The sequence below is a fragment of the Pteropus alecto genome, unplaced genomic scaffold, assembly GCF_000325575.1.
Source record: "Pteropus alecto unplaced genomic scaffold, ASM32557v1 scaffold134, whole genome shotgun sequence".
In the NCBI taxonomy this organism is placed as follows: Eukaryota; Metazoa; Chordata; class Mammalia; order Chiroptera; family Pteropodidae; genus Pteropus; species Pteropus alecto.
Genome location: NW_006436283.1, coordinates 9,323,964 through 9,347,341, shown reverse-complemented (window position 1 = coordinate 9,347,341; position 23,378 = coordinate 9,323,964). Strand labels below are relative to the sequence as shown.

Below are 23,378 nucleotides of genomic sequence, written 5' to 3'. Positions count from 1 at the left end.
TGTAAGTAAACGCATGATTGGCTGTATCTGATTTTCAGGACACAAGTTGTCTGGCTTAAGATTGGAATCAAATAGTATTATTATTATTGTTTAAGAACAAAACAGAAGTTTCAGAATATATGTATTAGAAAACCCTTGAGAAGAAATATGAATTCTTGGGACTTAAATATGCACTTGGATTGTACGAGGATTGTATAGTATTTTTATTTTGCTGATACATACAGTTTGTGTTGGTAGATAGTGATTGATATAGGAATTATTTATCATACTAATGACTACAATTCACTAAGTAATAAATGAAAGCAGTATATATTTTTCATTTCGTTTCCTAAATTGGAAACCTGAGTATATTGATGATATATTAGCTTTCTATACCTTTAGGAAAAATTACTAAATAGAGACCAGCATACCTTTTCATGACCAGACACAATGATGGCTCCATTATATGATGGATCATCTAGGCCATTTCTAGTTCCTGATATATCCACTTCCAAAGCTATGTTCTGATGCTCCACAGAATGTATAAAGTCATCAATGCTTGCTCCTAAATTGTAGTTAAATGTATTATGTGTCACAAAACTCAGAAAATCAATGTCAAGTTGTGCAGTGAAATTAAAATTAACATCCCTATGGACACTTACTGTAATATGGAGACTCACTGTAATATGGACTGTGAGGGTATTTTCCCACATGATAACATGCATGCCACTGTGAATTAAAAATCTGCTTACTTCTCATGGAATTTACTTTATAATATGTTTATTTGCTTATGATTACTGCCATATGGTGCATTTGGTACACATTTTTCCCCCTAGAATCTTTTGATGAGTGACCATACCAATAAGGTTTTAATGACGCAGATAATCTCTAATTAACTACCAAATTTGCTAAATCTCACTTCACTACTGCTAGATTATTAATTGATCTTCAAAATGTTTCTTGATACAGGAAGACAATCTGTTAAATGGCTACGTGAAGAGCTCCATGGACTTTCTCCCCAGAAAAACAATCATAACTAGTAAAAAATTACTAACAGCCCAACAAGTTAAAATCTTTTGATTGTCTTGAGGGCATATAGAAAATGAAAAAAACCCCTCCATTTATTTAAGAGAATATACCTAATCTGTGTAAGAACATTGAGAAACTGTGGAAAATACCTATACGTTCACGGCCCCCGCTTCCTTGATTAGCATAACAGAAGCTCCACTGTGAAATGTGCAGAGCCAAGACCTCAGAGCCAAGCCCAGGTTACAGTATCTTCCTGGGAGGAATTGGGGCAAGGATGATTTTTGGTCTCTTGTCCCTAGATTAGAGCTTCTACCCTATGAGTAGAAGATGAATGGAAGAAGAGAACTCCAGACCACTCGGCCACTCTTGCCTGGTAACAAGATTCTGCAACATGAAGGTGAAAGCAGTAAGAAAGATTGGTGGCCTGCCCTTCCCAGGAAGATAACGGGTATCTATTGAAAATGCTTCTCTTCTTCACGCTACACACAAAAATGAACTGAAAATGATCATAGACCCAACTGTAAGAACTCAAAGTATAAAATCCTGAGAAGAAAATAGAGGAACAAGCCTTTGCGAGCTCAGGTTAGGCAATGCCTACTTAAAAATGTCATCAAAAGCACAGGGAAGGAAAAAAATAAGTCAGAATTCATAAAAATGAAAACATTATGCTGAAAAAAGACACCAATAGCAAAATGAAAAGACAGTCTACAGGATGAGTTAAATACCAGCAACACATTTACAGCTGATTCTTATTATTCACAGTGGTCACCACAAATATTGAATTGATAAACTGAACCATTGTTCCCAGGGGAAACACAGAGTTAGGTTTCCTGTGAGCCTCTGGTTACAACAATTTTTCACCAATTGATACGTTGTTTTATTTTCTGTGTGCTTCTGCATATATATTGTTGCTTCATTAACACTGATCTCACAGCCAACAGCACTGTAACTCATGTCTGATTGAAGCTGATCTAACACACATATTTTCTCCGCATGTCACAGCCTTCTTGAGCTTAGAAATAGCATTTCAGCACTGTATTTGGGGGCCACTTTAAACAGCAAAATCGCCAAGGAAAAGCACAACAGTGTGAAAAATGCAGCACTAAACAGATTACAGAGAGGATATTGGTTTGCAGTATGAGATATTTGTTAACAGTGTTAGCTGGAAATGTGTGTATCAGGTGACACAAAATTTTCACATCTCTGAGCATATCTGTGAATGACGAAAGTGCCATGAGTATTGGTTTGGGAGCTACAAATAAATTTTAGAGAGTGGACAAATTTGTAAATACATAATCTGTGAATAATGAGGATCTATTGTATCTGATAAGAGACTTGTATATAGACTATATAAGAAACACTTATAACTCAATTAAAAAATATAACCCATTTTTAAAAGTGGGAATAAAAGACATTTCTCTAAAAAAGATATACAACTGGTCAATAAGCACATGAAATAAATGCTCAACATCATTAGCCATTAGAAAAATGCAGATTAAACCACAAGATACTACTGTGTATAGCAGCATTGATTATAATAACCAATTACTGAAAAAAAAAACAAATTTCCATTTTCTGATGACTAATAAAATGTGCTATATACACAAACAGAATATTATTCAACAATTTAAACATTAAAGTACTGACACATGCTACAACATAGATGAACCTTTAAAACATCATGCTAAGTGAAAGAAGTCAATCACAAAAAATCAAATATTGTATGAATCTACTTATATTAAACACCCAGAGTAGCAAATCCATAGAAGTAGAAAGTAAATTTGTGATTGATCAGAGCTGGGGGCAGAGAGAATGAGAATGACTACTAATGAGTACGGAATTTGTTTTTGAGATGAAAATATTTTAAAATGAATTGTAGTGAGGATTACACAATTCTGTAAATATACCAAAAATCATTAAATTATACACTTTAAATGAATAAATCATATGGCTTATGAATTATATCTCAAGCTGTTAAAAATGTTTTGGGGGTACAAACTCTTCCATTTTGCAAACTGCCACCAGATAGTTTATTCTCCTTGGCAAATATTTTTCTAATTCCTGCTCCATTTTGGGCTTGTATTCATCATCCCCAAGCTTCATAAATTGTACTGAACACATGCTGAAGAAGTCAAAAGCTCATTTACCTGGAAATGAGGTATTGACCACGTTATTACCTGTTTTATTGATGATTAATAATTGAGTGAGAGGATCGCATGGCTGCTGTCCAGGAGCAAGGAAGTATAATTGAGGAGAAAGTTCCCACGTGTAACTGCTTTGGTATATTTTCAAGATGATATACTCCAAAAGCACAGGGCAAAATCCAATTCCTAGAATCAATAGCCTGCACAGAAGAAAATTGTCAGCGTGAAGGCATAGTCATTTCCTAACCTTTTAAAACCATCTGAGCAGGTTATAATGTAATACGATCAAGAGATTATGAAAATTAAACATATAGCTCTCGGACTCATTTCTTGAGTATTTTGTCCTACCTCTAAATTAGAGATGATAAAAGTCCACATTTATCCTTCTATCCATTTCTCCTGTTGCTCTCTGTCCATTAGCCACAATTTCATGGGATAGATCTTTTAACTCTGTGCCCAGATTCTGCCTCTCTCCTGAGATTCCAATGTGATGCTCCCCTTTTCTGCTGGTTAATTCATCAACACTTTATACTCAATTATTTTTTATGTCCGATCCTCTTCATAGAGTTCCTATTTCTCTTAGTGACTGCATGATAGTCTCCAGTCTCAATTTTTCAATTATTTTTTACTCTTTATTTTCCATTTCAAATAAGTTGCTTTATTTTACTTCGAAACCTTCCTCCATTCTTGATTTCTAACTTTATGATATTACACCTTGTCGTAATTCATGCTAATCTTGTTACAGATTCTCAATGAATTCTCATTATTTATTTAGCAAGTATTTATTGAGATCCTATTAGGTGCCAAGCATCCCATGTCTTTGATGTTTAATTGGCCTACTCACAGACACGGTGTTAATTGACAGCTAAAGTATTATGGACACCAGGGTGCTCCTGTGAGGTGATATGAGCCCTAGGAGCAGGGATAGTGCCCATTACGCAGACAGGAATTCTGGAGAGTGAGCTACCATCACTTAAGAGGCCTGAAGGGAAATCGTGACATCTACGTAAGAGCAGGTAGGATTTCATGGGAGAGTCAGGACTTCTGGAAAAGAGTCGGTAGCATAACTATATAGCATCTAAAATAAGGCATTGGCATATGGATACTGGGAAAAAAGGTCCACATCCCAATGTTTTTGTCACTTACCATAAGAGAAACACTGAAAGACAGAGAATGTTAGAGGAAAACTTACATGACTAACTTTTCCCCTAAAACTGGCTCTGAAATGATATAAATTCCACTTGCTCGTCTACTAATAGGAACTACTAGGACCATGAGCGAGACTGAGAATTATACTTCATCTAGTTGTGCAGATGCAGAAATTTATTTTTATTTTTTGTTTGGCTTCTCGTTTTTAGACCTTATATATAGATTTTTTTTTTTAAATACATCGGCCGAACAAAATCTATGGCATTCTGATACTTACAGTGATAAAAGAGCTTTTCTTTCATGCTTTAACTTTAATAAGCGAACCCTTGCAATTGTGCAGATCTGCTGTCTCCACAGAGCCATACCGCCTATTATGTCTGTAGTCTCATTAAGTGAAGAGAGAATTTGTTCCATCTCCACAAGCCTTTCTGTGTCTGCAGCTCTTTCTGCTTGTACTTCTCCCAACGTGGCAATATCTGCAAAACACAAAATAAACAGTTCTTAAAATGCCACTTCAGACATAATTTATTGAGCTTACTATAGGAGTTTGTTTTACCAAGGATGTTATGGATAGTCTTCTGCACAACTTGTAGGTATTATGTAGTATTCTTGGCTATTGCCAGGAACAAGAAAAATAGATGAAAGATTCATTTCTTGTGTAAAAGGACTAGAAAGAAGGCCTTAGATACTTTGGATACAGACGATATGTTGAAGAGGTTAAAATAAATATGCCAGATGATCACAGCACCTAGGTGTGACTTAGAAACTTAGTAAAGGAAACAATTATCTTAGGTGTTCACCTAGAGAAACAAGCTACAAATTGACATGCTACAAACTGGGAGTTAACTGTAAATTGTTGCTACTGGAGGGATTTCAAATCTATCCACACTGTTTGAGGGTGCACTCATTTGTATATTCTCTGCAATGTCTAGATATCCAGGATGCTGCTTATTGTATGATGCTAAAATAAGCCTGGGATTAAGTCACAAAGATCACACACACATAAAGACACATGCTCAATCATGGACATAAAAACACATCATTTCAGTTATGAGTAAAGATGTAAGGATCTTAAACAAGATAGTGGTCAACAGTATATTAGAAGAATAATTCAGATATTTCTGCTTCAGTTAGTTGCAAGAGACTGTCGCCCTTCTTACCAAGAGAATAAATAACAGCTATTTTCCATCCATTGGATAGATTAGGGCACCCAAAAGGCTATAGAAAGAATAACAGAGATTCAAAGTAGATGGAATAAAAACTTACCTAACTTATGGGAGGAAAAGACAAAATTAGACACTTATAGAATCATAGTTGGGAGATTTTACTATCCCTTACTTGTAATTGATAGAAAAAACCAAATCAGTAAGGCTATAGAATATTTGAACAACGCTATCACGTAACTTGACTAAATTGATATTTGTACAACTCTTTACACAACTGAAGTTCTTTAAATATATATTCTACATGTATATACTTCTGCAAACATACACACATATATTCATTTATATGAATGTATGTATAAATGTTTTTAAGCGGACAAGAAATATTCACCAAAATAGATGAAATATTGGTTCAACAAGTTTCAATGAAATGAAAAGATTTTAAGTCATAGGTTGTGCTTTATGACTACATTAAAAGTTTTAATGTCAGTAACAATAACATTTAGAAAATCCACTAGTATTTTTATACTGACCAGCGTATTTGTAAATTATTGAGTATGACAATGTCTCATCAAATAGGGCATATCATCAGTGATGTAAAAATTATTTAAAATAACCAAATAGAAATTTTAGATTTGAAAAGTACAACTGGGAAACAAATCACTGAAAAATAAAAGCTCAACATATTTCATCTGGTAGAAGAGATGATTAGCAAATATGAAAAAGATAAATTGAGATTATTAAGTCTAAGAAACAGAAAGAAAAAAGAATGAAGAAAAATTAAGTCTCAGAAAATTGTGAGACACTACCAAGCATACTAACATATATTACCACATACAATAATAGGAGTTCCAGAAGGATCGTATAGAGGAAAGGGACAGGAAGCATAGTTGAAGAAATAATGGCTAAAATCTTTCCCAAATTCAATGAAAAGCTCTAATTTTTACATATAGGGAGCTCAACAAACTCCAAGCAGGATAAACATAAAGAGGTCCACACCTGAAGACATCATAGTCAAACTCTCAAAGCCAAAAACAGAAAGAGAGAATCTTGAAAGCAGCAGGAGAAAAATAACTCATCATACCAAGAAATTTTCAATAAGATTTGGGGCTGATTTCTCATCAGAAACCATGGAGACCAGCAGGCAGTGAGATGACATATTCGAAGTGCTTGAAGAGAGAGATTTAGAACAAATGTTTTGTCTAAGACTGCTCCTGGAAAATGGGGTAAGATGAGGGCTATGAGCCTTGGATAGAAGAAAATGGGCCACCTTTAATATCAAAGTAATATTGGCAGTAGAGGTAACAAATGTGACAGGGATGCATTTCACCTTTATAGATGCTTGTCTTACTCATGGACCCCCACATCGTGTAATCACATATTTGGAATGGTGTCTTCTTGAAGTATTTACTGCACTATGGGTTGCAAATATTTTACAAGATAATTTTTATGCATTTTATTTACCTGGTTCTTCAATAGTTGATTTTCCTTCCAGTTTGAGGAACACCTCATTCAAAGTTGTCATGGAAACACCATAATTCTCAATGCCAAGGCCAGGACAGCGATCAAGATCCTCATAAAGTTCTAAAGAACACAGATATAGTAGCAAATCAAAACAACAAAAATCACAAGTGAACCAAGGACAACTTTTGAAACTAAAAAGAGCAGATATATGAATTATACTTGCGATATGTCGAACATTTAAAAAACTAACATTACATGATAAGTAACATTCTTTAACTACATGATTTTTTATTTTATATTGTGTCACAGCCCATACACTAATCTTTTGATCAAATATTAATTTATATTTATACAAAGATTTTATTTTAGTTTTTTTCTGACTTACTTTTACATTTTAATTAATAGTAGAACTTCAGAATTTTTCAACTCTAAGCCTAATTAATTGAGAAGTCTTTTCCAGAGAACAGGTACAAATGGGAGCTTTTTGTGCTTTCACCAACAAAAGGGATAGAACTAAATTTTTGAGAATTAGATGGAATGTGCAGAATCTTCTTCAGTTCAGAAAATATCTGTCAAAGGAAGTATATAGGATATAAATCATTTCAAATTTTCTGCTTTCGACTATGGAAGAAAAAATTCACAAGATCTCATAGCCAGAAAATGAGAAATTGATTCCGAATTTTCTTGGAACAGTAGGAAATTGTGAATTGTGTCCATTCATTCTTTAGTTTGTGCACAATAACATTTTTTCATCTGTCATTGTTCTCAAAACAAAGAGCGAAGACCCTGCCTACATAGGTTTGAATTATAATTGTTAATCGAGTGGAATTGAATAAAAACCTAATTTTAAATCCTAGTATGATTATAGAAGTCCTGAGGCTTCAGCTTGGAGCTTCTCCCTGAGAAAAAGGATAAGTTCAAAGCTTTCTGTCTTGATTACAGTACTGTAGACAGAAAAGTAGGGAAATAACATAGCAACTGCTAATGAGTATTTTGTGTCATCTTCTGTTTCTCTAAAATTATACGAACCTCTTCTAAATTACAACTGTTATTGAAATCCATTAATTAGGATTCGATTAACACTTTGCCTGCTGGTTCTCAGGAATACTTGTGTTGTCACCATAAAATATATATTTGAATGACTTTGTGGGGTAATGTATGCATCTTTGTTACCCACACAGAAGGTGAGGTTAATGGTTTCAACCACTCAGTGCAGATTCTCTGAGTGATAAACACAACTAGTAAAGTCTTTTTTAATTAAACTACTTGGGGATAATTTTAAATTTGCATGAAGCTGTAAAAAATAATACAGAGGGATCTAAGGATCTACACATTCTACTCAGTTTCCCCAATGATAACATCTTAAGAAGCCACAGTACAATATCACAACCAGGCACTGATAGTAATACAATCAAGATAGAGAATATTTGCATCACCACGACAATCACCATTTATAGCCACACCCATATCTCTCCTGACTCATCCTCGCCTAACCCATGGCAACTATTAATGTTCTCTATGTTTATAATTTTGTTATTTCAAGAATGCTATATAAATTGACTCATACAGAGTATAACATTTTGGAATTGGCTTTTTCCACTGAGCCTAGTTCTCTGAACACTCAGCCAGGTTGTTGCGTATACCAGTGTATATATATACCATATGGCAGTAGCCTCTTGCTTTTCATTGTTGAATGGTATTGCACATTACAGGTGTACCACAATATATTTAATCATTCACTCATTAATGGGCATCTGGGTTGTTTCAGTTTTTGTTTATTCCAAATAAAGCTGCTGTGAACATTTATGTACAGGTTTTTGTGTGAACATGTTTTTATATATCTAGGATAAATGCCCAGTAGTGCGATTACTTGGTTGCATAGTAGCTACAGGTTTACAGTTTTAAAGAAATTGCAAACTTTTCCAGAGTAGCTATGCCAGTTTATATTCCCACTAGCAATGCATGAGTGATAAATTTTCTCCACCTCCTAACCAGAATTTGATATTATCGCTATTTAAAAAATATTTTAGCCATTTTAATAAGTATTTAGTGATGTCTCATAGTGGTTTTAATTTGCATTTCCCTAATGGCACATGATATTTGAAAATCTTTTCATGTGCTTGTCTGTCATCTGTATATCTTCTTCAGTGAAATGTCTCTTTATATCTTTTCCCCAATTTCCAGTTGCATTGTTTGTTTTTCACAGTTGAGTTTTCAGAGTTCTTTATATATTCTGGATACTACTCCTTTATGAGACACATTGGAAAATACTTTCTGCCGTAGCTTGTTTTTTATCCTCTTAACAGGATCTTTCATAAAAGCAGAAGTTTCTAATTTAGATGAAGTACTTGCTCCAGCACCATTTGTTGAAAAGGGAATTTATAAGTTTTTCCTTTTATGGATTATGATTTTGGTGTCAAGTATAAGGTCTCTTTGCCTAATCATATGTTCTAGGAGATATAGATTTTACCCAATTTATTTTCAAAAAATGTTTATAGTTTTACATTGTGTACTTAAGTCCAGGATTTATATTGAGTGAATTTTTGTATAAGATATAAGATTTAGGTAGAGGTTCATTTTTTTTTCCTATGAATGTACTTACTCCAGCACCATTTGTTGAAAAGGCACTGAATGGTTTTTTTACCTTTGTCAAAACAGTTAGGCATACTGATTTGGAACTGCATGGGTGGGTCTGTGTCTAGCTTCTCTATACTGTTCAATCTATGTGCCTGTTACTCTGCCAATACCACACAATCTTGATGATTATAGGTTACATCGTTCGCTGCCCTAGCTCACCACAGAGAGACCTAACAAAAACTGTAGCTGTCTGCTTCTCCCTGGGGAGCAAAAGATCAGAATCTCTGACCAGGCTGATTGGTACGGGTCTTCTCTTGTACAAAGCCAGACTATAATGACTGGGAGGGGTGCCTACTTTACCTAATGCACAGACATCAACACAGACAGGCAAGGAAAATGAAAACTCATTAGTCAAAGATGTTCCAAACAAAAGAACAAGATAAATTTCCAGAAACTGACCCTAATGAAATGGAGCTATATGATTTTCCTGACAGAGGATTTATAATAGTGGTTATAAAGTCAACTTTTATGTGTTGGCCTGAAAAATCCAAAATTGTCACAAAAGTCTTGCCAAGAGAAGAACCAGCCATATCATGTGGTTGTTTAATATAATGGTTAAGCCAGAGATTTTCAACCATTTGTATTCATGCATGGTTATGAATACTAGAGTATTCTGCTACACACTACAAAGGGAATAAATGCTCCTTAAAATGCTCCTTAAAATGCCCAGGTATTATAATGTAATAATTAGAATATAATATTTTCCACTGTAGATAAAATAATCTAGTGATACTATTCTTTGCATCATGTTCCAAATACTTAAATACATTGTAGGCTCTCAATAAACATTAGTTATAATAATTATCATTAACATTATTTTTACGAATATTATTTAGGTATTTTATTTCATGGTGTTCACGTACATTACCTGGAAATCTATTTGTTCTTTCTAAGGGCAATGTATAGACAAGTTTTCCTTCACTTTCTGCTGATAATTTGGCTTCAGGGATGTGCTGTTTAACAAGTGACGTTATTTTTTCTCGAACGCACATGTCATTCAATTGCAAACTGGGGTTTAAAAAATAATATATGTTATTTGACATCGTCTTCAATAGTATGAAGAAAATTACCAGTCTCTATGGTACGAAGAAAAATCAATTAAAATCTAATGCAAGAAATAAGCAATCCAAACATGTAATAAGAGGACAAAAAAATCAGATCATAGAAAGGTGATGGGGGAAAGCAAAGAATTACAGATTAGGTTATTCAGGGATGATGCCTCGAAAAGGTCGATATTGACTCAGGGAAAATAGCTACAGAGTGGAAAATGTTGAAGATCCTTCAAAGGGAGTTTAAGCTGGCTAAATAGGATTGTTGTATTGGGCAAGAACAAGGGACTTTTGATAGGAATAGGCACAGGCACAAGCAGATTCAGTTATTCGATTTAGTCATGCAATGCGAATTCGTTAAGTTCTTAGTATGTGAAAAATTATCCTCAGTGCTGAGGGGACAATGAAATAAAACAGCATTGTCTTGTTCTTATGGAGCTTAATGTCTAATGGGAGAGACAGAAAGAAAACAAGTAAACAAACAGACACGTAAAATGATCACCAATAGTAGTAAGTGCTCTGAAGGACATGAGGTTATAGATAGAAACGAATTGTGATAAATGTGTGTTTGGGTTGGTGGGATCACTAATTTTTGCTTTCTTTGCAGTGCTAACACCAGAACTTTGGCTAAGAACCAAGTATCATTGAGAAAATAAGTCTACTCATTTAAAAACACCAATGTAGAAAAACAAAAATCTATTAATCAAAGCTATAAAGTACGGTAGATAAAATACTGGCAATAACTTGACTTTGAAACTTGATTTTGCCATTTGAAATGTGTTATTTAAACTATCTGAACAATTTCCTCATTCATAAAATGAAATAATGGTCGATAACATCTAGGGTTATTCTAAGTGAGTACTAATGATGTTTGTACTTAGCAAGCCCTTAAAAAGTGGTAGCCATTTCATTTGATCAAATGCTTGAGTCAAAATTCTATTTACTCATAAGATATTATGAACATACAAGAATATATGCCATTTTTAGAAGCAATGAAATCAATTGAGGGAATGAAGCAAAAAAATCATCATCGTTCCCCATTGTTCTCCAAAATAAAAACAATTCAAGAAATATTTCTTGGCCACTTATAAGAATTTGTGCTGGGCACTAGAGATGACTATGTGAGCAGTACAAGCTTAGAGCTTGGAAGACGGGGCTCAGCAAACTTTTTCTGTAAATGACTAGATAGTAAGTATTTTAGGCTTTGTGGGCCAGTCAATTTCTGTTGCAACAACTACTCAACGCTGCCTGCCCTTGTAATATGGCTAATACCTAAACAAATGGGAGTGACTCTGCTCCAATCAAACTTTATTTACACAATCAGTAAGTGAGCTGGATTTGGGTAATAAGCCATAGTTTACTGACTCTGATCTAGAAGGAGAAATAAGGCAATTACACAATTTATTGTCCAGGAGACTCAAGAATTGCTCAGAGATCCTGACTAACATTTTTTATTTCGAGAACATGTTATGTTGCCAGGCAATGTGCTGGTCACCCTCTCATTTATTTTTTCTATAACCTTTACTTGCAATTAAGAATGATTACTCCCACCTTATAAGTGAGAAAACTCAGTTTCATAGAGGTACTTTAACCTCCTATAAGAGGTTAAAACAAAGCGCCTCAAGAAATCAGAATATTGGGACAATACAAGGAAATGTAAGATTGATAAGTCTACATGAAGTAGCATTCAAATAATTCCTTAGGACTTGAACAGGTCAAAATAGGGTCAAGAAAACTGCCAGTCTCAGAAAATGTAAGCCATGACAGGCAGGGTATGTGCAAGGAACAAGGAACAATGAATATTTCATTTTAACTAGAGGGTGTTAAATTCAGTTAGGGCAAATGACATGGGAATCATGATAGGCAGTCCACACCAACATTATTTCGCTATGTAGTTTGGACTCTGGTAGGTAAAAAGGAACTATTGGGTTTTTTATTTGTTTGTTTTTTCTTGTTGTCATATGTTTTCTCTTTCTTTCTAAAGTGTAGATGGTATAAATCAGAGCTGTGCTTTAGGTAAACTGATCGATTCATGTATAAATTAGAGAGTAATTTAAAATATGGATTTGGATACTAGACTTTGAAGTTAAAAATGTCCAGACTCAATTCCTGGCTCTGCCACTTTTATTTTAATCTAGGGAGCCTATAATTTCATCTGTAGAGTAAAAGTAACAACCGTTCCTACCTTGAAAAAGAAAAGATTTAAATAAAATAATGTTAAGTGCCTTGTCTCTGAATCACTCAATAAATAACACCTAGAACATGCTACTATTCAAAATAATGATAAAAATAAAATGAAGGAGACAGAAAAGAGAGAAAGAACAAGAAAGAAGAGAAGGATTTAGGAAGAGGAGAAGCAAGGAACCAACTCAAAAAATTATGTTAACAGTGGGTGAGAGATCATGAGGGTGTAAATATGATATGTCAGTTGAGAAATTTCCCTTAATACATACCTTCCTTAACACAACGTGTCATGCGTTTATTTTCTATCACATTTATCTAAACTTTTTCGTTAAGGCACCTTATATTCTCATTCTCTAACTATGTATATACAAACATCTGCGTAGAATAATACAGGGTTTTCTTGTGTGTTGTAATGTGTTGCTTCATGCTTGACTCTAGCCCATGACTTGTTCTTCCAAACTCCTCAGGTGGCTGTACCTTAAGTGATATCCGATCCCCCATTTCTTCTTCAGAAACAGAGAAGAGCCTGCACACTTCAGCTTCCCCTTGGAGAGAAACACTTTCCTGTCTGAAAGGGAAGAAGCAAAGAAGAAGTTGCCCATTCTTTCCCAAGAAAAGACAGGTAATTGTATATATGATCTAACTCTAATTCAGGAGTTTCTACATTTTCAAATAGAGTTTAATAAAGACTCATCGCAATAGACACATTTTAATCTTATTTATATACTTGAGGTGATTGTTATACCATTCAACCAGTCAGGGAGATTTTATGTGACTATATCTTCTAATATAGAGAACCCTCACATTATGCATTTTAATGGACCAAACATCAAAATTGTTTGGATATTTCAAGTTGATTTACCTCAGTTTTGAATAAAAAGATCAGTGCCTTAGAATATAGACTTTTACTTCAAAATAAGTGAGTTTTCCTGGCAGATCATGCCCCTGTGTAATCAAATGATACAAAATTCTAGGAGAAATATGGAAATGGTTGAGAGCAAGACTCTTTGGGCCCAGTTCATATCATCACCAGCTGTTCAGATTGCTAGATGCAGCTGGATGATCAGATTACACAATAAAAATGCTCAGAATGTAATCCATATTTCTCATAAAGTCTTTATCATGATACTTAAAGGAAGCTAGCAATCACCAGCCAGGAGGTCAGCCTCATCCATGAACTGGGTACTGAACAGGATCACATGGTCTGTTTTCCTCTCCTTCAGGAAGTTCCACACTTGGTGCCTTGAAAAAGGATCCAATCCAGCAGTTGGTTCATCCAGTAGGAAAATCTACAGAGGAAGGATGTAGATAAATGGGTTTTCCACTAAGGTATAGTTCTTCCAGAACACATGTTAAAACCATATTATTTATATTTAAAAGAGCATTGTGGTTAGGGATTTTGTTCTTATATTTAATGTCCCATCATAAATATTTTATCACAGGTGTCCTTTGCAAATAATAGGTTTAAACTACTACCAAAAGTTTTATTTTTAAAAATTTCAATGCATCCCTAAATTTAGTCTGACTTACCTGAGGATCTCCTAAAATGGCAATCGCAAAGGTGAGCTTTCTCTTCTGTCCACCACTTAAATTTTGAGCAAGGATGTCCTGAATATTAATCATTTCCAATTCCAGCAAAACTCTTTGTATCTAACCAAATGATAACATTTATATCACAAACTTAGATTTCTTTCTTTTTTCCTAATTTTTAAATTCATAAATACAAAGCTATAAAGTGTAATGGTTAAAAGCACGGAACCGAACTGACAAGATTTGAATAAACCCACATTAACTAGCTGTATAATCTTGGTCAAGTGACTCGTTCTTTAGAACTTCAGTTTCCACACATGTAAAATGAAAATAGTAATAGTACCTAACTTATAGGGTTGCTATGAGGAATAAATGAAATATTATATTTAAAGTTAAGGGTAATGCTTGGCACATTGTAAATTATATGCAAATGTTAGATATTAGCTAAATTCAATTTTTGTGTTCAGCTTTTATACATTGATTAGCACAGAGATAATTTAATGAAAGCAAAAAGACTCAGTTCAACTAGAGTTAATAATCTCGTTTTGACGAATACATTAGTTCTAACATATTTATGTACCTCTTTATCCATTTCATGTGGCAGAATCCCTTTTATTTTAGCGAACAGCCTGAGATTTTCTCTCACTGTGAGGAAGTCAAATTGTACATTGGATTGTGGGCAAAATCCAGTGAGCTTGCTGATGTTTTCTAGGTCAGCCATTTCTGAAAGTTTATTATCGTACATGGTGACTGAACCTGTAAGCAAGGATGAAAAGTTAATATCAGGATAATGCTCAAGTTAAGATTTTTCTAAATGAAAAATTTTAGGTATGTGATTGTATCTTTAAGGTTATACAATTCAAGTATTAAGAACTTCCATTTTAGTTGTGTGGTCTATGGGGCGGGGGCAAAGTCCCTTCTGCAGCTTTTTCCATTTAAATGTAGTCTATTTGTCTATCCTCACATTGAGGCTCGGCTATATAACAGATGGAATCTTAGCAAATATGATATAAGCAGAGACTGTGAAGTGCCTCCACACTGGGATTTGCCATCTCTTTGTTTCTGGGATCATAGATACCAGTGGGTGAAGAATCTCAGATTAGCCTCCTGGAAGATGAAAGTCCACGTAGGAAAAGAGGTGCCATGATCCTAACCAAATATGTGAGTGAGGCTACGCTACTTTAGCCCCAGCCACTTTAGTCCAGACAGAAAAACTGCCAATCAAGCCACAGAATCATGAGAAATAATAAAACATTTTTATTTTAAACCATTAGCTTTGGGGATGCTTGTCATGTGGCAAAAGCTGACAGATACAGTTAAAATGCCAAATGGTAACTAATGACTATTAAAAAATTGTCGTGAAATACTCAAATCCCATATATACCAATTAAATGTAGTGTATCTCCATAGCATAATACTATAAATTAACTTCCATTTTACCCTAGAAATCTCTGTGATTAATGATCAGAAGGACTTTAAATTAACAGCTTATTTATTTGTCAACTTGATCTTGGAAAAAAGCTCTTACCTTTAGTGGGAACAGACAACCCACTAAGAATGTTTAAGAGTGTTGATTTTCCAGCTCCACTGTGACCAAGTACTGCAGTGATTTGGCCTTCATATATGTCAAATACTAGATCTAGGAAGAAAAACGGAAAATAAAGAAGGATGGGAGAAAGGAGGGAAGGAAATGGGTGGGGAGTTAGAAAAGAAAACAATTAAAACTACAAATTTATTATGGAGCTAGTGATCTGTCTTCTTATTTCCTTGAATGGCCATGTTTTCTAAATGTGAATATCCTGGCTTGTAAAATAAAAAATAAAAAAATAAAATATCCTTTTATAAATTTATATGTTGATCTCGTTTTGAAATTTTGAAAATTACTTGGTTTAAAGGCAGGAAACAAATCTTATACTCCTAGATTCATTGACATTGCCTGATGCATGGAAGGTGGATGTTCATATTTTTTGACTGGAAGGATAGATTAATTAGTTCAGTAAATTGTAGAAAATCTTTTGAAGTATATGACTTTTTCACACAAAAGAAAAATATACAATATCTACAACAGCCTTGGAATCACATAAGAAAAAAAAAAAAACCCAGAATATCCTTAGGCCACCTCAGCATTACACAGTATATCTTTCCAATATATATATTAAAAAAAAAACAAAACAATATTTAGGTTATCTCAATATTACACAGTGTATCTTTCACATATATATATGAATCTAAAACGTACTTAATTTTTTCTAACTTTCATACAGTAGAAGTAATGCTTTGGAAGGGAAATTTTACCATGTGGCTCAAATAACTATTTCAAATCTAAAATACCACTAGTAACTGCTTACCAGGAGCAAAAAAAAAAAATTAAAATCAGGAAATCAATATCATTATAACTAAATGTTCTTTTTTTTTTTTTTACCTTTCAAAGCTTCTATTTTATCAGGCTTTCCTTTATATTCTTTTGTAACATTTCTGATTCTGAAAAAAGAAAAGAAAAAGAGACTTCAAGATATGACGATTTTCTTCAGCGTGCGATTCTAGGTTTGGTCGACAGGATTGGGTGAATCTTCTCTTCGGGATATAGGGAGATCTGAGATTTCATTTTCATGCAGTTATGCATGTGTGAGAGAATCAGCCAGAACAGCGGTTCCCAACCTTTTTGGTACCAGGGACCGGTTCTCTTATGAGAACCTAATGCCTGATGATCTGAGGTGGAGCTGAGGCGGTGAAGCCAGCACCGGGGAGCGGCTGCCGACACAGATGAAGCTTCGTTTGCTCGCTGGCTGCTCACCTTCTGCTATGTGGCCCAGTTCCTAACAGGCCATTGATCAGTACCGGTCCACAGTCTGGGGGTTGGGGACCCCTGATAGAATACTTATTCCCAGCCTATGCTGCACATGAGCCCCACCTGTAATTTTAAATTTTTACCTGTGCTTGGAACCCATCACCAGATCTTCTGATTCCAAAGACTGAGGTATGGTCTGACATTAGTATGGAGAACAAGGGTCATCTCTAAATTGCAAAGCCAAGGAAGCCAGACCAAGAGGTAACGCAGGTATTCAATAATGAAAGGCTCATTGTGAACTGCTGGCTCAGGCTGGAGATATCTTTGGTCACCTTGAGTTAAGTTCTCTAGAGGTTGATCAATAAGTGCAAGGGTAGATTAAGAGAGAGAGGCAAAGATCGTAGTGTGAGAACCTGGGTTTTACGGCCCTACCTAAGTGAGCTCATTCCACCTATGATATTTAGTAGCTCTGTTACCTTAACCAATGTACTTATTCTAGGTAAATTTCAGCTCTTGTAACCTGAAATTTTGGAGTGCTTTAGGGTTGTGTTGAAGGGTGAGTAAACTATTTCATCTTGCATGCATAGTGCTTGGTTCATGGTAAATAGTCAGTAAGCATAAAATAATATTAGTTAGATTATGGTAATGAAAAGGAATGGAACCAACATATGCTGGGTGCTGTTATAGAGCTAGAATCCTAGACACATCATTTTATTCTCTCAGGTAAATATATAATTCATAAGCTGGATCACAGAGGACTGACGTGCTGGTCATTGAGTAATATTTGAACAGTCAGGAAATTTGAGGACTTTCTTCCGGTATATATTTTTTAAATTTGGAAATAAAAGTTACCAGCACCAAACAAAGTACGTGTTTTGTTGTCAGACAGAGTGAAGATATGCATGACTCTAAAAGGCACTTCTTCCTCAACTCCCTATGTGTCTGTTTCTAGGTCTTTTCTCCTCACCCCGACTTTCAACCTCTTTGAAAAGGCAATAAATAGAAAAGAGAAGTTTTTAAAATTGAGAGAAAAACATAGGGAGTATAATAAATGAAGTAGGGGCAAAGTGTAAAGAAATGAGTCCAGACAAAGAATGAGTGAGGCTGAGGCTAAGGATGGAGAAGAGAAACAACAGATAAAAGATTGAGAATCTAGGGGAGGGTTTGGTTGAATTATCTTTGTGGGTACAATCTAGGTTTGTATTTCATGTAAATGTCGACACTATAAGACAGCAAGGGGTAAAGGATCTTTTCTTTAAACTTGAAGTGGAAAGGGATGAACGTAGCATGGGCGAGGTTAGTGGGAGCGATGCATAGGGCACAAAAGAGAACATTGCTTGTGTCAGGTGTAACTAGTAGCTTCTCAGCCTTTGGCCTGTTCTCCGTTGGCATCCTTGCTACCTGATGGCTTCTTTCCCGTGGAATTCTGGAGATACTGGTTCAAAGGAGTCATTAGATGAAGGATTGACATCCATTTCATCTTCAAAGGCCACCTCATCAGGCTTACGTTGTCGTGACCAAAATGAGGTCTTCAGGAAAAACAAGGGTGAATTGCGATGTCCGTATTCATCTACATGGCCAAGAGACAAACACTGGGTCAATCGCCATTTAAGGGGGACGGTCACCTTAATGCAGCCTAGCCATGCAAAATTTTTGTCGATAAACCTGAATGTGTGGTTGACACACACACAACGCACATGTGATGATACGCGTGGCTTCATGAGGGAAAAGAAATATATCCTAAGGTGTTTCTATTATAATAATTTTTCCCATAGGCAGAAATGAAGCTGTGATTTTTCAAAAATTCAGAATTATCTTAAATACATGTTAAGACTCTTTTTTAACCTCTGGAAAGCCAGATATTGCAATAACAGCATGACATACTCTGAGTGTGCTGAATTCTATCTAGAAGTCCAGGTGTCATTTCACTGGCAAAAGAAAAAGAAATTGAGAAGTGATTATAAGATATATTAAGCAAGTATTCCAAGAGAAGATAGAATAGAGTTCGACAAAAATAAGTGGCATACTGTAAGAAAGGGACAGAATAAGGCAAAAGAATTTATTCAAACTTAACACAGTGGAAATTTTTTTTAAAAAGCTATTTTGTATTTATGCTTTATCTCATTCCCTAATAATAACTTTCCTCTGAAGCAAATTCATGATCTGTTTTAAGTACATATTATCTATGGACCTCTTTCTGGAAACTAATCTCTACAACGTATTTGCACTTAATTGTTACTTCTGTTTTCCTACGTGTGAGGAGACATTATGAAATGGGAGCATTATATTTCTCTAACATTCTGCAGCTGGCCTCCGCTGTAAGATTGAAGAAACAAAACAAACGAACCAATGAAACGAGAGAGAAACAGACTCATAGATACAGAGAGCAAACTGATAGTTGCCAAAAGGAAGGGGAGCGCGGGGATGGGTGAAAATAAGGGGCATGAGAGGTACAAACTTCCAGCTATGAAATAAATAAACTACGGATGTAGCACACAACACACGGAATCTATCCAATAATATACTAACTGCATGGCGACAGATGGTTACTATACTTAAGGGGCGATCACATTGCAGGGTCTTTAAATATCAAATCCTTATGTTGTACAACTGAACGAATATATTGTATACCAGCTATACTTTAATACAGTTTTTTAAAGGATTAATGGGTTTTCAAACTTACATGTACCTTTCGCATGTTCAGTTGTTCATTCGTGCAATAAATATTTACTGAGCACTTTCTATATACCTGGCGAATGGTATATTATTAGACCCATCTCTTCCCCTTGGTTAGGACGCCGAGCAAATAAAAAAGCATGTAGCTATAATCGGATACATTCTGCCACAAGATTTACTAGTACATGATTCTGTCATGTCATTTTATCTAGTTAATTTCCCTCTCTGTCATTCATATTTCTTATCCTTAACAGAATTTCGAACAACATCATCCCTTTCGAAATCCAAGCTTAAGTGCAGCCGTAATGAATGGATGATACAAATAATCCTAACTGCATAATACGTGTATAGGCCAAAAACAGTAGATCCCGACATCTCTTGTTCTGGACTCTTCTAACAGGCGGGATAGTAGTTGTTCTCAGGGCACTAAGAAAATCAACGTGATTCAGTCACTGCGTCGAGATCTCACTGTGCATTTTCGCTCTTACTCCCCCTTCTCCCCTTGCTACAAGTGTTTACTCACTGATGACTTTGCTTTGATCTACTCAGTGTGTTTATTTCATTAGTAATTTTCCTAATTTTTCCAGCTTTATTGAAGTATGATTGACAAATAAAAAATTGTGTCTATTTAAGGTGTACGACGTGATGGTTTGTGAAATAATTACCAGCATCAAGCTATTTAAAACATATCCATCATTTCACATAATTTCCATTTCTCTGTGTGTGTGTGTGTGTGTGGTGTGTGTGTGTGTGTGTGTGTGTGTGGTGAGAACACTTGAGATCTACTATCTTAGCAAATTTTAAGCATACAATACATCATTATCAAGTATAGTCGCTCCCGCTGTACGTGAGATCCCCAGAACTTATTCATCTTATAAATGAAAGCTTGTAACCCTTGACCAACACCTCCCATTCCCCCCACCCCACCCCACCCTCTGCAGGCCCTGGTAATCATCATTCTATTCTCTGCTACTGTGAGTTTGACTTTTTTAGATTACACATGTAAGTGAGATCATGTCACATTTGTCTTTTTGTGTCTGGCTTGTTTCACTTAGCATAACATCCTCTATGTTCATCTGTGTTGTTGCAAATGGCAGAATTTCTTTTTTTAAAGCCAAGTAATATTCCATTGTGGACAATGCTGCAATAAACATGGGAGTACAGATATCTCTTTGAGATTGTGACTTTATTACCTTTGGCTATACATCTAGCAGTGGGATTGCTGGATTATATAGTATAATAAAGGCCCATGGCACTCTGTTTTGAATAGGAAATACAGAAGTGAAAGACACAGGCTCTGCCTTTGATTATAAAAGGAGAAAGAAATAAATGAACCAGTATTTCGGTCTTAAGTATTTACTGAGTCTATAGCATGCACCAGACACCAAACTGGTTGCTTGGGGTACATCTGTGAACAAAACAGATCCTTGTTTTTGTGGAACTCATATTCTTTTAAGTTGCAAGGTAATAAAAATCAAAATTGATGGCTTATTGATTTTCCTGTTTTGAAACTACAGGGAGATTTTTAAAAACATAGATGCCCTGGTCCCATCACTGATTAAATGAATCAGAATTTCTTGGAGTTGAGCTGGGCTTGATATTTCTTTAAAGCTGTCCAGGTGGTTCTGATGTACAGCCAGGGCTCAGAACTACTGAGCTGAATAATTAGGCAAAGCAGCTATAACTTTCCATGCCTGGTAAGTACCAAGACTGACCCACTTAGGAACTAGCTTGCTAAGCATCTCTTAGAAAAGAAACAAGCCAGACATTTAGAGTGACGTTCAACCAAAGGCTAGGGATTCTGTAAAGAAAATTCAGGCTTTAGTTCTGACCAAATAGCACGAAATAAAGAACAGATTTGGTCAGAGACAACGACCCTGTTCATTTCCTTCCTGTTGATGCACAAAGTAGTTCTTAACATATAAACAACACATGTGTTAGGAGATTAGTTTTAGGAAATAAAATTATTAAAATGATGTTTGATTTTAATCAAGTCGCTACTCACTCGGCAAAATTTTTTCAAAATAAATCGTCAATGCCAGATAGAGGAAAATATCAAAAGCCAACATCAAATTCGTTGCTATTATTTCTCTTGAGTTGTTTGACGAATTGGGAAACGCATTAGAATTCAAATCATAGTCCACATGTAAAAGCTGAAAATTAAAAAAGTAATTAATTAAAGGAAGTTAGGTTTATGATAAATTTTAAACAGATTTAGCATAAAAATAAAATAGCTAGCTACCTTTTGCCTCATACCAGGAATGTAAAGTTTAGTGAGACTGACTACGTTGCAATGCATGAGCATATGACCAACTATAATGCAATTTAGTAATTGCTATGATTAAAAATATGTTCCAAATGAAATCAGAGCAATAGGAGGAGGTAGGGAAGCATGTGAAAAAATGACATTTGACCTCAGTCTTAGATACATTTTTACCAAACAGAACACAGGAAAAAGGCGTGGTGTTCCTTGAAAATGGCTGCGTCAGAGAGAATTTATGCTCTTGGAAAAATCACTAGTGTGTGTAAGGAGAACCAGCGGCAAAAGTAGGCTGGTCTGTGATGTTCAAGTTAATGAGCACTAAATAATGGATATGTAGTGATCGGCATTACCACTTAATTGGAGGGATGGCAAAGTCAGTTCAAGGTGAAAATCACATAAAGAGAAATGACATTTCATGAACGGAAATGTAATTTACTAATCAACCGTGCTGTTTCCAAGGTGTTTTTAATTTTTTTCTTTTACTTTATGGTTTTTATAATTATGTGTGCTGTTCAATTACTAAGCCAAAATATGAACTGGAATAGTTATTTAGAATTAGGTTTGTAACGTCAAGTCCATTTTTAATTAGTAGCCAAAGAAAACACTTTGTCCCTAAAGAATTATATATCGACTTTCCATTTTTTTTCACTCACCATATGGCTTATTTTGCTGAGCTAAATACGTCCAAAGCTTTTAAAGGTTCATCTCTGCAACCTCACAATAGTCTTCACTGGGGTTTAACTGTCTGTAGTCATTTCTATGCTCAGCATTGTAAGGTTTACAATGCTGAGCATAGAAATGTAAGGTTTACAATGCTGAGTATAGAAATGACTACAGACAGTTAAATTCCAGAGTGAAAAAATGTTTAAGAAATGTCATTAATAAACATTAGATTGCTTCTCACCTGGGCCATTCCGAGCATGAAGGCGAAGGGGCTAAGGAAACTTAAAGTCCACTCCAAGGATGCAGGAAGCTGCCTGTACAATGCCATGAAGCCCAGACTCCCCCAAAAGACGGTGAGAAGGAACACGACCAGTCCAGTGAGGAAAGAGTTCTTTATCAAGACGCTCATTAGAAAAGCCAAAGCTATCTACGGTGAGAGAAGGTCCAGCTGGTTTATGTTTCTCTAGAATTACTATTTGCATAATAAAATAAGAAATCTGATATACAAAATTAATTACATTATTATTTTGTGTATAAAATACAAAACGACATTCTGCGAATTGTACTACAAATTGGTATTACAAGGCACGGCAGATCAAATGGTACCATTCTACAGACTCGTGCAGATGGAGCAGAGAAGAGGGATATGTCACACAATAA

At 35.2% G+C, this 23,378-nt stretch overlaps 1 protein-coding gene across 1 annotated transcript in view; it reads right to left on the bottom strand.

Moving 5' to 3' along the window:
- The window catches only part of ABCA8 (ATP binding cassette subfamily A member 8), a 58,142-nt gene that overhangs the window by 19,980 nt on the left and 14,784 nt on the right, over positions 1–23,378 (bottom strand). Inside the window, exons 8-21 of the mRNA XM_025047121.1 lie at positions 22,960–23,145; positions 21,798–21,945; positions 18,518–18,686; positions 16,751–16,809; positions 15,857–15,967; positions 14,909–15,084; positions 14,329–14,448; positions 13,949–14,087; positions 13,276–13,366; positions 10,434–10,573; positions 6,929–7,048; positions 4,579–4,777; positions 3,186–3,352; positions 411–544 (exon numbers count right to left, since the gene is read on the bottom strand). Coding sequence (XP_024902889.1) covers positions 411–544; positions 3,186–3,352; positions 4,579–4,777; positions 6,929–7,048; positions 10,434–10,573; positions 13,276–13,366; positions 13,949–14,087; positions 14,329–14,448; positions 14,909–15,084; positions 15,857–15,967; positions 16,751–16,809; positions 18,518–18,686; positions 21,798–21,945; positions 22,960–23,145 — 1,959 coding nt within the window. The remainder of the gene's footprint in view (positions 1–410; positions 545–3,185; positions 3,353–4,578; positions 4,778–6,928; positions 7,049–10,433; positions 10,574–13,275; positions 13,367–13,948; positions 14,088–14,328; positions 14,449–14,908; positions 15,085–15,856; positions 15,968–16,750; positions 16,810–18,517; positions 18,687–21,797; positions 21,946–22,959; positions 23,146–23,378) is intronic.